This window comes from Pelophylax lessonae (assembly GCF_965119305.1).
Source record: "Pelophylax lessonae genome assembly, chromosome: 3".
NCBI classification, from domain to species: domain Eukaryota; kingdom Metazoa; phylum Chordata; class Amphibia; order Anura; family Ranidae; genus Pelophylax; species Pelophylax lessonae.
In genome coordinates this window covers 667212605-667231227 of record NC_138770.1, presented here as the reverse complement: position 1 = coordinate 667231227, position 18623 = coordinate 667212605, and the positions used below count along the sequence as shown (strand labels likewise).

Here is an 18623-nt window from a genome sequence, read left to right as displayed (position 1 = left end):
CCCTGGTGGTGTAGTTATTGCACTGCACAGGTGAAACCCCAATAGGGCACTGCTGGAGCCAGGCCTGGAGAGTATGACCTGAGCACAGAAGGCAGCAAGGGTATAGATAAGGTGGGGGATAGGGGGGTCCAAACCCCCGAAACTGTCTGCAGCACCGCAGCTAGCACTGATAGCGGGAAGCACCTGAAGCACTGCAGCTGTAGCTCCTGCCACCTGTCACAATTCATTGACAGTGAGCGGCGGTTCAGATAGAAGGGGGCTCTGCTTGGTTTAGTTAGTATATTTAATGAAGGGAGATCGGTACTGAGGGGGAGTTGTACTGGTGGGGAAGGGGGGATATGTAGTGGGGGGATCTTTACTGGTGGGAAATATGTACTGGGGGGCTGTACTGGTTGAGGGGGTCCGGCACTGGGGAAAGCGGTACTGGTGGGAGGGGGGGAGATCTGTACAGGGGGAGTTTTCATGGCAGGGGATTAGTACTGGTGGGGGGAGATCTGTATGGGCGGGGAACTGTACTAGTGTGTGGGGGAAATCTCTACTGGTGAGAGCTGTACTGCTAAGGGAGGGGTCTACACTGGAGAAAGCGGTACTAGTGTGGGGGAGAGATCTGTACTGGGGGGAGCTTTACTGGTGGTGGGAGAGCTGTACTGGTGTGGTGGGGAATCTGTTATGGTGGGAGCTGTACTGCTTGGGGGAGGGGGGTGCACTGGCAAAAGGGGTTCTGGTCAGGGCAAGATCTGTACTGGGGGAGCTTTGCTGGTGGGGGATCTGTAATGGGGGGGTCTGTACTGGTGGGAGCTGTACTGGTTGGGGGGATCTGCACTCAGGAAAGCGGTATAGGTGGGGGAGGGGGAAATCTGTACCAGGGGGAGCTTTACTAGCAGGAAATCTGAACTGGGGCAAGATCTGTATGGGGGGAGCTGTACTGGTGTGGGAAGGAAAGCTGTACTGGGGGGAGTTGTACTGGTTGGGGGGATCAGCACTGGGAAAAGTGGTACTGGTGGGGGGATCTGTACTGGGGGGGAACTTTACTGGTGGGGGAACTGTACTGGGGGAAGCTGTACTGGTGTGGGCGGGAATCTGTTGTGGTGGGAGCTGTACAGGTTGGGGGGATGGGGCTGTACTGGGAAAAGTGGTTCTGATAGAGGGGAGATCTATACTGGGGGAGCTTTACTAGGAGTGATCTGTACTGGGTGGTGCTGAACTGGTGTAGAGGGGGGAATCTGTACTGGTAGGAGCTGTACTGGTTGGGGAGGATCTGCACAGGGGTATGCGGTACATGTGGGGGGATCTGTACTGGTGGGAGATCTGTACTGGGGGTTGGGGGGTAGGTCTGTACTGGGGGGAGCTGTACCGGTGTGGGAGGGAATCTGTACTTGGGGAGCTGTAATGGTTGGGGGGGATCTGCACTGGGGAAAGCGGTACTGGTGGGGGGAAAGATCTGTATTGGGGGGGATCTTCACTGGAGAAGATCTGTACTGTGGGGAGGGGGGGAGAGTGTGTACTGGGAGGAGCTGTACTGGGGGGGAGACCTTTTAAGTCTCCCTGCACTGTTAGTGCAACTTTGCCACACCCACAATTTGCCACAACCTGCTGTGCCCTCAGCATAATAAATTTTCTCTAAGTGCCCCCCCCCCCCCCCAGTAAAAAAAAAAAAAAAGGTATCTACAGCCCTGGGAGATGAAGCACCCCCTTGTGTTATAATATCACTTCTCCTGCTGGTAGAAACCTTATTGAATTAAAGGGTCACTCCACCCAAACCCAATATCAGTGTTTGGTGGAGTCTCAGGGACTATTAGTGAGATTTTCAGGTCTGCACTCATTCTGTACCAATTATCAATGTAGTTGGGAACATGCAAAGCTCCCAAGATGGACAGGACCAGAGCATGGAATTATGGAAAGGAGATCTCAGTGCTAGAATATCTCTGACATTTTAGAAGTCGTGGGCTGACTCCACCCCCCCCCCCCCCCACCACCAGGCTCCACATAGAAGTAAAATATCACTTTTAGATGGGTTTGCCCTTTAAGATTTCATTCCAGGCATGTGTGTACAAGTCTGTAAGTATCAGTAAATGGAGGCAGCTGCCTAGGGCGTACAGAAGAAATCGGGAGAATATCTCTTAGATACAACAGATGCAACCTCCTCAGCAGATGGAATTGCAATTCTAAAAGTCGAATTGTTACGTTTTGTTACGTACAGAACTAAACTTCCACTATAAATCTGCCAACCCCAATCCCGCCATGTCTGTGTGTGCAGCACACTCAGATCAGATTGTTCAATTCTTAAATGTTTTCTATTATTTAGGGCTTGTTTACGCTTGCTTCAAAATGTGGCATTGGACACGCTTTTTTAAAGCACTCTGAATGCCAAACAAAGCGCCTGTCACTAAACAAAATGGTAAGCTTACAGTTCTGTTCTCATGGTGTGTTTGCTTCGCAACACAAATGATCCCCCATGTTGCTTTTATTGTTCTTCAGAGCATCTCCAAAGCCTTCATAGAAGTCTATGACAACGGTAGCTAACAGCACCTGAAGCTTTGGAGGGGCTTTTATTCAGCATTAGCTTTGCTTTGTTTTGGAGGTACTGCAGGTATAGATATCCCAGGATGCACTGGGAAACCAACAAGCGAGCCAGAATGACATCATCAGCAGTCACTTCTGGTTCATGTGTTTATATTCTGGGAGTGTCAGGAGCAAACGTGTCTGGTGTGCAGCGCGGAGCAGCAGGAAGGTGAGCGGGGTCCAGACCAGAGCAGAATAACTAGCAGACGGCACACATTGTGTGCAACATGGGAATGCTATAGCAGAATGTGAGCAGGGACCGGCGAAAAAGGAATGAGCGGCAGAGGATCAGCAGAGCTGGGGGACTGGAGCAGGAGAAACTAGATGTCACGCATGGTGAGTAGCGTTGGAGTAAAATAACAGTGAACAGGGACCGGACAGAGAGGAGGATCAGCAAACCAGAGGATCAGCAGAACTGGGGGTCACTACTGAACAGGGGATCAGCACAGCTGGGGGTTACTACTGAGACAAGGATCAGCAAAGCTACTACTGAGTGGGCCATTAGCAGAGCTGGGGGTACTACTGAGAAGATCTGCTGAACAAGGATACTAATAATCTGGGGATCTGCTGAATGAGGGTATTAATAAGCTGCGGATCTGCTGAACAGGGGTACTAATGAGCTGGAGATCTGCTGAGTTTGGGTACTAGGAAGCTGGGGATCTGTGCTGAACGAGGGTACTAATAAGCTGGGGATCTGCTGAACGAGGTTACTAATAAGCTGGGGATCTGCTGAGCAGGACTACTAAAGAGATGGGATCTGCTGAACGAGGGTACTAATAAGCTGTGGATCTGCTGAACAGGGGTACTAATGAGCTGGGGATCTGCTGAGTGTGGGTACTAGGAAGCTGGGGATCTGCTGAACGAGGGTACTAATATGCTAGGGATCTGCTGAATGAAGGTACTAATAAGCTGCGGATCTGCTGAACAGGGGTACTAATAAGCTGGTTTGTTGTGCAGCACTGCGTGTGACTTTTATATTATTGCTCCCACCATCACACTGTTGTGGTTGTTGACTCCCAGAATCCTATAGGAGGTTGTCCAGAGGACCAGCGCCAGGACTTTTCTGGTTGTTTTCAGGATTAATAAGCTGGAGATCTGCTGAGTGTGGGTAGTAAGAAGCTGGGGATTTGCTGAACAAAGGTAATAAAAAGCTGAGGATCTGCTGAACAGGAGTACTAAAGAGCTGGGGATCTGTTGAGTGGGGCACAAATAAGCTGGGGATCTGCTGAGTGAGGGTAGTAGGAAGCTGGGGATCTGCTGAACGAGGGTACTAATTAGCTTGGGATCTGCTGAACAGGAGTACTAAAGAGCTGGGGATTTGCTGGGTAGGGGTACTAGTAAGCTGGGGTTCTTCTGAACGAGGGTACTAGTAAGCTGGGGATCCATTGAACAGGGGTACTAATTAGCTGAGGATCTGCTGAGTGGGGGGTACTAATGAGCTGAGGATCTGCTGAGTGGGGGGTACTACTGAGCTGGGATCTACTGGGCCCCTTTAAAACAATTATAAAATCAACACACACACACATGGCATTAGAAGAAGTGGTGTATATATATGCACTGGTGGGAGTGGGAAGGGTAAACTGGGATTTTTAGTCCCCCAGTATTTGCTTTATTGGGAAGTTTTAATGCTGTAATATAGATTGAACCCCATGATGGGCGGACTGGCGTTGCCCCTGTGTACAGCTTTTTTATTGCTCCGGTTCTTGTTTCTCTCCGGCAGGTTTGAGCCCCCGCAGTACACTCAGATCTTCCTCCTCTGGCAGGAGCTCAGCGAGTACAGAGACGGCAGATCGGACCAATGGGATGACAGAGAACAGCCTAGAGGGGCCGGGTACAATATGGAGGCGTATGTGCGCTCCGCTGTGCAAAAGGACGATACCGCAGGTGTGTGTCTGTCTAGAGGAGCCTTTTTTTTTTACCAGGGTGCCCAGGCATCCTGGGGTGCCTTGAGGTTTCTTCAGGGGGGGCCTTGGCAAAATGCCTAAAAATTGCCCAAAAATTGTATACAAGCCGGCGTGTGGATAAAGCCTGCCTTTTAGTTAACCACTTCAGCCCCAGAAGGTTTTACCCCCTTAACCACTTCTGGACCGGAAGGATTTGCCCCCCTTAATGACCAGGCCCTATTTTGCAATTCGGCACTGCGTTACTTTAACAGACAATTGCGCAATCATGCGACGCTGTACTCAAATAAATGGGTGGGTGGCCTACGGGGGGTGTTTTCTAACTGTGGGGGGGGGGCTTATGGAATGAACACAGAGACCTGTGATCCTATATAAAATTGATGATTTTTTTTCCCACAAATAGAGCTTTCTTTTAGTGGTATTTGATCACCTCTGCGATTTTTATTTTTTGCGCTATAAACAAAAAAAAGCAACAATTTTGAAAAAAAAAAAAAATATTTTTCACATTCTGCTATATAACATTCCCAAAAAAAAATGGAAAAATCAAATTTTTTAAACGTTTTAGGCCAATTTGTATTCTGCTACATATTTTTGGTAAAAAAAAACAAAAAAACACAATAAGCGTATTTTGATTGGTTTGTGCAAACGTTATCGCGTCTACAAACTAGGGGAAAGATTTGTCATTTTTTTTTTTTTACTAGTAATGGCGGCGATCTGCGATTTTTAGCGGGACTGCGACATTGCGGCGGACAGATCGGACCCCTAACTGACATTTTTGACACTTTTGGGGGGACCAGTGACATTACTGCAGTAATCAGTTTTAAAAATATGCCCTGTTACTGTAATAATGACACTGGCAGGGAAGGGGTTAACACAGGAGCGATAACCAAGGGTTATTTGTGAGCCTAGGGGGGTGTTTTCTAACTGTGGGGGGGATGAGCTTATGGACTGAACCAGGGCAGCCATCAGAAATTTTGGGGCCCCTTACACAGCTTTAGGCCTGGGCCCCTCGGGCCTGACCACCAAGTTACATCCTTTTCCTCTGCCTGGGCTTGTGAATGCATTTGATTGAATGCAAGGACACCAGGGGATCCTAGCAAGCAATCATTTTGACAGCGGCGTTCAGGGGGAGGCTGGGAGTCGGGAGCCAGTGCAACGGGTGGCACCAGCGAGAGTAGGGACTAGTTGCCAGTGTAGGGGAGGAAAGGAAAAAAGGGGAGGTGTCAACTTGGAGCCTGGGCATCCCTCGGGACTGGGCCCCTCGGGACGCCTGGGCCCCCTACATCTGTATGGGCTGTACCCCCCTGATGGCAGCCCTGGACTGAACACAGAGACCTGTGATCCTATATAGAAGTGACATTACTTCAGTAATCAATGCTAAAAATATGCACTGTTACTGTAATAATGACACTGGCAGGGAAGGGGTTTAACCAGGGGCGATCAAAGGGTTAAGTGTGAGCCTAGGGGGGGGTGTTTTCCAACTGTATGGGGCGGGGCTTGTGAAATGATCATATAGACCTGTGATCCTATATAGAAGGATCACAGGTGCTCTGTGATTATTTCAGAGAGAACAACGGTCTGCTGTGTTTACAACAGCTGACTGTCCTTCTCTCTCAGTGGGGAGCGATCGCGGGTGCCCGGTGGAAATCGAGTCCGCCAGTCCCATGGATCGGCTTCCCTGCTGCCTAGTGGGGGCGGGAGCATGCCATCGGCGCCACGCGCTCACCCCCCCGCACCACTCTCGCGAACCGTCGTATCTCTGTGTTGATTCGCGCAGCCGAGCCAGCCTGCTACAGTAAAACTGCGGCGAGCGGTCGAAAAGTGGTTAGTTAAACAAAGTCACAGGTTTTCATTGCGAACCATTACAACCTTCTATCTGCCAGCATCCTAATGACCAATGGCATCACCAGTTGAAGAGGAGGACGTCAGTTGCCTGCATAGCATTCTTGTTTGACCCACCTCTGCCTCTCTATATCAGCATTGAGGGCACCTTAGCGGGGGTGTTGGAGAAAAACTGAGGGAGAAGAGAAACATTGGAATACTAGTCAGAACCAGTTTACAAAAGTGTAATTGCTTTGGAAGAATAAATCACCTCTAACGTTGGGTGGTCCTACATGTGTGGATTTTTCTGCATCATGCAAAACTTTTAGAATCGTTTTTACATTTTAGAATGGGGTGCCTCAAGACCGTCCATAACTTTGACGGGGTGCCTTGGCTGAAAAAAGGAGGAGAAACATTGGTCTAGAGCAGTGATTATCAACTTATGAGCTAAAGGGGGTCTCAAATGCGGCCCCTGACATCCCCAAAGGGCCACCTCCAATATATGTAATGCTGGAGTGGAGTGTCAGAGACTGCAGAGCTAATAGAGGAAATGAGGGTCAGAGAGTGAGGACAGGATACATTGGGAGATGCTGCAGAAGACAATAGGAATCTGGGAACATGTGACACGAGGCTAATAGAGATCAATGCTATTACCCTAATCAATGTCCCAACTACAGCCTGCCGAGGGATGAGTGACGCACATCATATACCAAAGAGCCGTATGTGGCCCTCGGGCCACAGGTTGGAGACCAGGGCTCTAGAGACTAGGGATCGACCGATTATTGGCAAAGCCGATATATCGAGGGCCGATATGCGCTTTCCCCGATATATCGGAATCGGCCCCGGAGGTTACCGATATTGCAGATTTTTCGGAAAGTGCTTGTACCGGAGTGATGCCTGCAGATAGAGGCAACACACGGGGACCGGCGTCCCGACTGTCTTGTAATGACAACCGATACGGCTAAGAAGCCGCTCAGCTGTCATTACAAGGAGCGGGAGGAGACGTCCCCCCCCCCCCCGCCACCTTCCGCGGGTCGCCCGGTTCTCCCGTTGCACCGGGAGACCCGGGCAACCAGCCTGCACCGCCGACGGAGACCCGATCAAAGCCGCATTCGGCTCTGATCGGGTCTCCATGCAAAAACCCGGAAGTGATGTCATGACAGCAGATTAAAAAAAATGACAGCATTCAAAACAGCCAAAATTGGTGTTTTGAATGCTTTTAAGTGCAGAGGAGGAGTTTGGGGTCTTTTAGACCCCCCAGATCCCTCCACAAGAGTACCTGTCAAGTGATAAAAATAAAAAAAATAAAACATTTTTAAATGTACGTAAATATCGGCCGATACGCGATGACCAAAATATCGGTACCGGCAATGAGAAAAATGATATCAGTCGATCCCTAGTACACAATGTACAGCTGACAACATTGTAACAATTGTATATTTTGTCTCTTTTATTTTGTTAAAGACCAACCCTGGGAAATCTGAAAATTCTCCCTTGGGCCTAGTTCACACATGAGGCCAGGGGGGTGATAAAACTAGGTGGCTGAGCCGGTGTTACCACCCCTCTAGCTGCCTGCCTGAACACAAACATGGGGCCACCTCATCCCCTTAAACCAGGACATATTTGAATTACACAGGTTATGTGGCTGATTAACCACTTGCCAACCAGCCGCCGCCTATATACGGCGTCAGGTTGGCAGATACCCACGAATCGCCGTACCTGTACGGCGGTTCGCAGGAGCGATCCTGGGGGCACATGCATGCCCACTCGCCAGCGGGGAAGCTGATGCACAGGGCCGGTGCCTATCAGATTCTGCCAACGAAAGTTTCTTAATGTTACAGAACACGAAGCAGAGGCCGACATCTTCTTACACCCACGCAAGTCTTGAATTTGACATTTATTTCAGCACCTTATATAGACTGAATTTTTTATTTTATTATTATTATTATTGTAATTATAATTATTTATTATTATTATTGTAATTATTATTATTTTATAATTATTATTAATTATTTTATATTATTATTATTATTATTTTTATTATTAATAATAATAATAATAATAATAATAATAATTATAAAAATAATAATAATATTATTATAATTATTATTATTATTATTATTAAGTAAATATTTTACTAACCTTATAGACTGAATCACAGTATTACATTTCTATTATTAGTATAGTATAGCGAGAAACCTGCAGATAGAAGGTGGCGACGTCCATCTTGGTACACCCTGCACTGCTCAGTGGAGGCCATCTTGGTACACCCTGCACTGCTCAGTGGAGGCCATCTTGGTACACCCTGCACTGCTCAGTGGAGGCCATCTTGGTACACCCCCCACTGCTCAGCAACAAACTGATTATATAGTGAAATAGACTTTCGGTCGCTGTGAAATAGTCTATTTCAGTCTATAAGGTGAGTTTACTGCTAAAATAAATGTAAAATTCAAGACTTGCCTGGGTGTAAGAAGATGTCCGCTGCTGCTTCGTGTTCTGTCACATTAGGAAACCTATTGGAACGCATAGCGGCCATGTTGGAACGCATGGCGAATGCACAGTAAGTTGTTCTCGTCCGTACGTCACTTACGGTTGCAGAATCCGATAGGTAGCGCTATTCTGATAGAACACCGGCAGCCACGATTGCTGCTGGGCACCCGCAATCGCTCTCCGTGGAGACTGAATGGCGGTCTGCTGTTGTAAACACAGAGGGCTGTTGTTCATTCTGGAATGAACACAGAGCGCCTGTGATCCTCTTTTTTTTAGGAACACAGGTCTCTGTATTAATTTCACAAGCCCACCCCCCTCACAGTTAGAAAACACCCCCTAGGCTCACATGTACCCCTTTGATCACCCTTAGGTTAACCCCTTCCCTGCCAGTGTCATTACTACACTAACAATGCATATTTTTAGCACTGATTACTGTAGTAATGTCACTGGTACCCCCAAAAAGTGTAGGGGTCCGATCTGTCCGCAATGTCGCAGTCCTGCTAAAAATCGCAGATCGCCGTCATTACTAGTAAAAAAATAAATAACTATAAATGACATAAATCATTCCCCTAGTTTGTAGACATTTTTTTTTTTTTTTTTACCAAAAATATGTAGCAGAATACAAATTGGCCTAAAATGTTAAAAAATTGTTTTTTTGGAATGTTCTATAGCAGAATGTGGAAAATATATATTTTTTTTTTCAGAATTGTCGCTATTTCTTTGTTTATAGTGCAAAAAATAAAAGTCGCAGAGGTGATGAAATACCACCAAAATAAAGTTATATTTGTGGGAAAAAAAGGGACATCAATTTTATTTGGGTACAGCGTCGCACGACCGCGCAATTGTCCGTTAAAATAATGCAGTGGCCTGGTCAATAAGGGGGCAAATCCTTCCAGGTCCAGAAGTGGTTAACAAACAGATACTGAGTGCAGAACTTTTAGTAAATCTCCCCCAATGTATATCTTCCAGGTTGTGGCCCTGGTGGGCGGCCGGATGCTGCGTGGGGCCCATCACATGTGACCCCGGAGAAGGTCCAGTCGTCAGATTTTTTGTCGATGTACCGCCTGGTTCTGACGGCGCTGTGTGACCCCTGGCTGCGGTTCCTGAGCTACGACATCGCCACCTTCCTGAAGTAAGTGTGGATACAATGTAACAGAATTATTCCTTCCCCTCTGGGTGATCTCTGTACATTGCAGGGATTTTCACAAACTTTGTTGCAAATTCCTACCTTTTGCTATTCTGAAGAAATAGCTGTTTGGTCCTCTGTGTCCACATGCAAAGTAAATCTAATGGGAGTGGTTTCAGAATTATCAGCTGCTGCACCTGCAGGGCTCTAATGAGGAAAGCGGCAGGGTCTGCATCCCTTTAGATGTTATTCCTCATTGGGGGTATCTCACCATAATTAAATTTGTGTTGCAGGGGATGCCCAAAATCTGACTTGTATCTTAAGGCAGACTTCTGGGAAAATCAGGTTTCCTCATACACACTGATAGGGGGGGGCAACAGTCCTCCCTGTAGGGGCCCGGGCACACAGGGGGGCCCCAACAACACGGGCAATCGGTGCGGTCGGGCAGAGGGGCAATTACAGAAGGAAGCCCTGTGCGGCTCTCTGCAGCAGCTGAAGGTCAGTTTCTACCCCTCCTGGCAGCTTTCAGCTGCTGCAGGGAGAGACACAGACAAAGGGCATTGTTCCTGTAATTACTTCTCCGACACCGATCACCCTCCCTGTTCTGAAAAAGGGTGAATATATTGCGCTTAAACACTTAAAACACAACCAAAAAAGTGCTTGTGTGCATAAACATATAAATAAATAAATATATATATACTAGTGAATAAATATATATGAATAAATAGATAAATAAATATATATGTTGTGAAAAAGTCCTTAGTGAAATATCAACAGTCCTTAAAGTGCCCAGTGCAATACGGATCTCTCAGCAATGACTGAAAATCACTTTAGCTTCAAGTGAGGGACCTCCACCATAGGGACTTTCTCCACCCAGTGCTCGGGGTAAATACTTCTTACCGAAGCTGGTGGACCCCTTAATTACAGGGGGTCTAAAACAGCATATAAGGTCCACAAATGCCTCCAAGCTATCCTTCAGGTCCCTTAATATGGCTCAGCTCGCACAAGGAACTCCAAGTATTTCCAGGGTGGTATGGTATGGGGAAAAAGATAAGGAAACTCCGATAGTGTAGTATGTTCTAATATTGGGGTTTATTAATAGAAATGCACTTACTCAAACATCATATACAGAATGCCTTCATGGGGTAAATGCAGCATGGGTTCGGTGTACGGGACGCTCCTCTGTTCCTGTGTATCACCAACCCGGAACTCCACGGTCTCACGTTCCCGACGCACGTTTCGTCAGACGCGCTGACGTCATCAGGGGATCATGAACCCTCCCTGTTCTGCCTGCTTCTGATTCCCCCCCCGTGTTCCCCCCTTTCACTGTAAAGACCCCCCACCACCACATCCCGCAGCGCTGCTGGCTTTCCTGCCCTGTAAAAAAATAAAAAATTGTAAAAAAAAAAAAAATTAAACATTGTAATAATTTAAAAAGGGCATTTCTTTGGCATATACAGTGGGTACGGAAAGTATTCAGACCCCCTTAAATTTTTCACTCTTTGTTATATTGCAGCCATTTGCTAAAATCATTTAAGTTCATTCTTCTTCCTCATGAATGTACACATAGCACCCCATACTGACAGAAAAACACAGAATTGTTGACATTGTTGCAGATTTATTAAAAAAGAAAAACTGAAATATCACATGGTCCTAAGTATTCAGACCCTTTGCTGTGACACTCATATATTTAACTCAGGTGCTTTCCATTTCTTCTGATTATCCTTGAGATGGTTCTACACCTTCATTTGAGTCCAGCTGTGTTTGATTATACTGATTGGACTTGATTAGGAAAGCCACACACCTGTCTATATAAGACCTTCCAGATCACAATGCATGTCAGAGGAAATGAGAATCATGAGGTCAAAGGAACTGCCTGAAGAGCTCAGAGACAGAATTGTGGCAAGGCACAGATCTGGCCAAGGTTACTAAAAGATTTCGGCTGCACTTAAGGTTCCTAAGAGCACAGTGGCCTCCATAATCCTCAAATGGAAGACGTTTGGGACGACCAGAACCCTTCCTAGAGCTGGCCGTCCGGCCAAACTGAGCTATCGGGGGAGAAGAGCCTTGGTGAGAGAGGTAAAGAAGAACCCAAAGATCACTGTGGCTGAGCTCCAGAGATGCAGTCAGGAGATGGGAGAAAGTTGTAGAAAGTCAACCATCACTGCAGCCCTCCACCAGTCGGGGCTTTATGGCAGAGTGGCCCGATGGAAGCCTCTCCTCAGTGTAAGACACATGAAAGCCCGCATGGAGTTTGCTAAAAAACACCTGAAGGACTCCAAGATGGTGAGAAATAAGATTCTCTGGTCTGATGAGACCAAAATAGAACTTTTTGGCCTTAATTCTAAGCGGTATGTGTGGAGAAAACCAGGCACTGCTCATCACCTGTCCAATACAGTCCCAACAGTGAAGCATGGTGGTGGCAGCATCATGCTGTGGGGGTGTTTTTCAGCTGCAGGGACAGGACGACTGGTTGCAATCGAGGAAAAGATGAATGCGGCCAAGTACAGGGATATCCTAGACAAAAACCTTCTCCAGAGTGTTCTGGACCTCAGACTGGGCCGAAGGTTTACCTTCCAACAAGACAATGGCCCTAAGCACACAGCTAAAATAACGAAGGAGTGGCTTCACAACAACTCCGTGACTGTTCTTGAATGGCCCAGCCAGAGCCCTGACTTAAACCCAATTGAGCATCTCTGGAGAGACCTAAAAATGGCCGTCCACCAACGTTTACCATCCAACCTGACAGAACTGGAGAGGATCTGCAAGGAGGAATGGCAGAGGATCCCCAAATCCAGGTGTGAAAGACTTGTTGCATCTTTCCCAAAAAGACTCCTGGCTGTATTAGATCAAAAGGGGGCTTCTACTAAATACTGAGCAAAGGGTCTGAATACTTAGGACCATGTGATATTTCAGTTTTTCTTTTTTAATAAATCTGCAACAATGTCAACAATTCTGTGTTTTTCTGTCAGTATGGGGTGCTATGTGTACATTCATGAGGAAGAAGAATGAACTTAAATGATTTTAGCAAATGGCTGCAATATAACAAAGAGTGAAAAATTTAAGGGGGTCTGAATACTTTCCGTACCCACTGTATATTTCTTGATCAGATCGGTCATGGTTTTCTCCTTTTTGTATTTGTATTTGAATTTTGTATATTTCCGATGGATAGATTATAGTTCAATACGAGTTGAGACTGTTAATAATTGTTTCATTTGTATCAATTCTCTATATGCACTTTGTAAATGTCCGTCTATTTATATTTCCATCTTCTTTTGTTTGAGTTTGTTATTCATTATTATATTTAATTATATAAAATAGTCGGACATATACGAAACAATATAGACTTTCATCCCACTCACGCAACGATCGTTTTTTGGCCTGAATATAATAATACTTTATTATTCATGAAGATTCTATGTAACAATATATATATTCAGTCCTTCTCTCGTTTTTTAAAAGTGTCTTTCCTTCCCACTTTCTTCCTTTTTTCCAATGATATATTTATATATGAGTGTATATTCACTAATACATATATGAATTTGCACATACTACAATTAAATTTCAGCAATTTAATTTTTATTTTCCATTATTTTTATTTTCATTGGGTTTTCACATTCAATATTATGTTTTTATACATATATTTTTTTTACGCCATGCACATCATACGGTAAGTGGAAAGTATTGGAGACCGACATGCAGGGCTTTTTTTCAGGGGGAACGTGGGGGAACGTAGTTCCGGCACCTCCAGAACTGAATGTATTTTATGGTAAGGAGTGCTGGGGTGTACTGGAGGGTCTAATGATGCTGCCTGCTGGGGGATCTATTGTTGCTGGTAGAGATCTATTTTTGTGTGTGGGGGTATCTTTTGTTGCTGGCAGGAGGTCTTATAATACTGGTGGATTAATTGTTGCTGGGAGGGATCTGCCGTAAAGGGAGAGGTCTATTACTGCTGGAGGGTTTATTGATGCTGGCTGCTGGGAGATCTGATGTTGCTGCTGGTGGTTTATTGTTCCTGGGGTGGTACTTTGTTTCTGTGGATCCATTGTTGCTGGGGGTATCTATTGCATACTTGCCAACTGTCCCTTTTTTCCTGGGACAGTCCCTGGAAATTGGAGCCTGCCCCAGGTAATTTATATTGTCCCTGGAAGCGCCTGTTAATCAGGCTGCCCATAAATGTTACACAGAAGTAGTGCAGCTGAATAGGAGACTTATTCCAACTCTGCTACTGTGGCCTTAAATTCGAAATTCCCTTTTTAATTTCCTGTAATTCTCTCTATATTGAGTAGACTCTATAATCTGATAAGTATGCGAGATTAATCGTGCAGAGTGGGCGGAGCCTCAGGGAAGTGGGTGTGGTAATTGATAGCTGTGCTGCAAAGTGTCCCTGGAAATCTTTTTTAAATGTTGGCAACTATGCTATTGTTGCTGGGGGTGTCCATTGTTGCTGGGGGAATCTATTGTTGCTGGGGTGGGGGTCTATTAAATTCCATACAAATTGCCTAGTAGCACAAAATTATACTTATTATCTAAATGGAGCGGTACAGCGCGGTGGATAGGGAGTGGAATCAAGGGATGGTGCTTAGAGGTAGGTAGGGGGAGAAATTACTCAGAAGGGAGGGGTTCCTGTACCTATTCTCTGAGAAGAAAAGCCCTGCCGACATATATTTCTATCTCTATGTCGGATCTCTCATTAATTACGAGATACGATTCACTTTTCTTTTCTTTTTCAACTTTGTTATCATTTTTTTTTGTTTTTTTACAACACATGGGCTAGATATTTTAGAGCATCACACTGTATACATACAGTATATGCATTGGTTCAATGTTTAGGCATCTAACTGTGCCTTTTGATGTCGATCTCTGTGTGTCTTTGATGCTTTGAATGCATTATTATCATTTAATCTTTTCATTGGTTATATAAGAATATGTAACCGATTGTTGTTGTCTCTATGTATAGAAACATAGAAACATAGAATGTGTCGGCAGATAAGAACCATTTGGCCCATCTAGTCTGCCCAATATATCTGAATCCTATGAATAGTCCCTGGCCCTATCTTATATGAAGGATAGCCTTATGCCTATCCCATGCATGCTTAAACTCCTTCACTGTATTTGCAGCTACCACTTCTGCAGGAAGGTTATTCCATGCATCCACTACTCTCTCAGTAAAGTAATACTTCCTCATATTACTTTTAAACCTTTGCCCCTCTAATTTAAAACTGTGTCCTCTTGTGGTAGTTTTTCTTCTTTTAAATATGCTCTCCTCCTTTACCGAGTTGATTCCCTTTATGTATTTTAAAGTTTCTATCATATCCCCTCTGTCTCTTCTTTCTTCCAAGCTATACATGTTAAGGTCCTTTAACCTTTCCTGGTAAGTTTTTTCCTGCAATCCATGTACTAGTTTAGTAGCTCTTCTCTGAACTCTCTCTAGAGTATCTATATCCTTCTGGAGATATGGCCTCCAGTACTGCGCACAATACTCCAAGTGAGGTCTCACCAGTGTTCTGTACAGCGGCATAAGCACTTCTCTCTTTCTACTGCTTATACCTCTCCCTATACATCCAAGCATTCTGCTGGCATTTCGTGCTGCTCTATTACATTGTCTTCCCACCTTTAAGTCTTCTGAAATAATTACTCCTAAATCCCTTTCCTCAGATACTGAGGTCAGGACTGATGGAATTATTGGTGGAATTATGTGCCACAGGTGAGAGGGGCGTTCTTTAGGTGGAATGATTACCATTCATCCGCTTCAGCTGTTGTTGCCCCTTTATCTGTGGACAATCCACCAACACTATTTGTAGGGTTATGAGTAAGAGACTGGTATTGTCATGAAACGCGTCAACCTTTTACCTGTCCTGTGTCTTAATGGTCTTGTTTCCATGTCTGTGATGAAGAATAAATTACTCCATTTGCTTTGATTTTCAATCAGAGTGCGATCATTACCATTTCTATGTTTGACTCATTATCTGGACAGCGGATCCGACCTGCACCTGAGCCAAATCTCGCCTGAGCGGTTTGTCTGCATTGGATCATTGCACTTTGCCTGAGGAGGATTTAAAGCGGAGTTCCACCCTGGGAAATTTTTTTTTTAATAAAAATACCCCCGGGACAGTCAGGGGGTGAATTCCACAATGGATAGCCTCTGATCTGTCCCGGGTTGCACTTACCTTTTAGAAGAAATACTTACCTTGAAAATGTATTGTCCAGCACTGCCATCTCAGGTGTGGGCAGCTTGAAGCCAGCGCGTCCTCTTCTGTGTCCTCTTCCGTCTTCTTCGGTCCCACGATGCACTGCACCGGCCCCGCCGTCACTTCCGGTGCCGCAGCGTCATCCCTGCACAGCTTCTGGGCATGCCCAAAAGCTGTTTAGCAAGGTATGACGGCGCCTGCACCGGAACTGACGTCGGGGCCGGTGCAGGTGCATTGATTCCTGGGAGCGATGACGTTCATCTCCCAGGAATCATTGCAAGCCAGGAAGTGACGACTCGCCGTGCCCGCCAAGGGGAGGAAGAGAAAGTAAGGTAAGTATATTTTCTTCTAAACCAGGTAAGTAAAAAAAAAAAAATTGGGATTATCCATTTGTTTTTCAGGTGACCCGGAGCAAGAAGATGGAGGTAAGTATAATTTTAGGGTGGAACTCCGCTTTAAGTGTAGAAGGGTCCAGGCTTTGTCTCCAAGGCCCATTGACTGAAGAAGAAGTCAGAGTGAAGAAGCATTTGTTCTCTAAAGGGCTTAAACCTGGGGCTACAGATTCTAAACTGGCCTGGAAAACTGGAAGATAGCCTGTCTGAGCCTAAAGAATTTTAGGTGATGTTTGCTGTGCGGAGAGATCTTTGCTGATTTTTTTGGGGCATCCTGTACCCCTAACCCTCTCCGCCCGCAAGACAAATGAGTCAATAAAAATGCAAAAAGAAGATAAAAGGCACCAAAGTCTATCTGTGGGTCAGTCAATTGTTGGGTGCAGCTACAGGTTGGGTCACCAACAGGAGAGGAGAGCCCCTAACATCCAGCAGCTCCTTCGGTGGTGCTAAACATTTTACAGATGATTTGAGATTTTAGTGGTTGGGTTTCCATAGACTTTAAGGGTCAGTGTAGGAAGTTAACAGTGCAGAAAATCCTCCTTAACAACCGGCACAGACAGCAGACATGGAGCTGTTTATATTCTGATGTAAGACGCCATTCCTCCCGGGGATACCTGAGATGTCAGCTGAGACCAGAGCTTGTTACTGGAGCTGCAGAGCCCAGCTGTGCCCAGAGCATAAACCACTCTCCATCCAGAACTGCACAGCGCCAAGGAACAGAGCGATGGCCAGACCCCACCCGGGGAAGACGGTCACCTGGGGGTAAGATGGCAGTTGTGCCTCACTTCTGCTGAGATTAATGCTACACACATAGGATACCCTATGTGATGTCTCCATCCATTGTAGGTAACATGGTGTGCAAAGCAGTGTTATGGTATTAGTTCACCCATAAGTGATTTTTAACTTTTAGGTGGAGTCTTATGGGCTGAGACCTTCCCTGCCTTCCTATATCTAATGGGGTCTCAAATAGCGAGGTCTCCCTGCAATAGTTTCTGGCTGTGTTACCTATATGTGCTGTGCTACAGTCCCTCCTGTTACATTCCCCATCATATAAAATAAATAGAAATCCAGCAAGAATGGTGGGAACCCCTCATAACGGGCTCAGAAATTGTACAGACCCAGGAACTCAGCACAGGGATTGTGGGAACACCTCATAATGGGCACAGAAACTGTAGAGACCTGGGAACTCAGCACAGGGATGGTGGGAAACCTTCATAATGGGCACAGCAGGGATACAGACCCAGGAACTCAGCATAGGGATGGTGGGAACCCCTCATAATGGGCACAGCAGGGATACAGACCTGGGGGCTCAGCACAGGGTGGTGGGAACCCCTCATAATGGGCACAGCAGGGATACAGACCTGGGGGCTCAGCACAGGGTGGTGGGAACCCCTCATAATGGGCTCAACGGGTGTACAGACCTAGAAACTCAGCCCAGGGATGGTGGAAACCCCTTATAATGGGCACAGCAGGTGTACAGACCTAGGAACTCAGCCCAGGGATAGTGGGAACCCCTTATAATGGGCACAGCAGGTGTACAGACCTATGAACTTAGCATAGGGATGGTGGGAACCCCTCATAATGTTTTCAACAGGTGTACAGACCTGGGAACTCAGCACAGGGATGGTGGGAACCCCTCATAATGGACACAGCAGGTATACAGAGCTGGGAACTCAGGGATCTCTCCAATATTCTTTCCAGCCTCTGCTGTGCATTATTGCTCTGGATTGACTTCCTGATAGTGACAATGGTGAACCATGCCAGTGCAATGTGTGCTGATACCCCTGCCTTTAGTCTCCACCTGGGGCACATGTGACAGGATGACAACTCTTTAGAGCAATTGGGAGATAGGGACAGACCATTGGCATTCTATAGGAAGCGCCTTAACTGTAGGAAGCACGGCAGGATCACCAGGAATTATATTATTTTTTTTTTTTTCCCATTGGTTTTTTTTTTTTTTTTTTCCTTTTTTTTTTTTTAGACTATTATGGGCTTTAAATGTCTCATGAGGGTCACAAAGGCCCCTTAAACATATACTGCACCTTTTCTTGTGCCAAAAACACAAATCCTAACCCTAAAAATCATGTCTGCACTATCAAGACCATCACATGACTTTGTTGATAATTGGTGATGAATGGCT

General features: G+C 45.9%; 1 protein-coding gene across 1 annotated transcript in view; it reads left to right on the top strand.

Annotated features, from left to right (window-relative positions):
- Positions 1-18623, top strand: part of LOC309551283 (uncharacterized protein) — a 96460-nt gene that overhangs the window by 51012 nt on the left and 26825 nt on the right. The window contains exons 11-12 of the mRNA XM_082251809.1: positions 4283-4446; positions 9744-9906. Coding sequence (XP_082107935.1) covers positions 4283-4446; positions 9744-9906 — 327 coding nt within the window. The remainder of the gene's footprint in view (positions 1-4282; positions 4447-9743; positions 9907-18623) is intronic.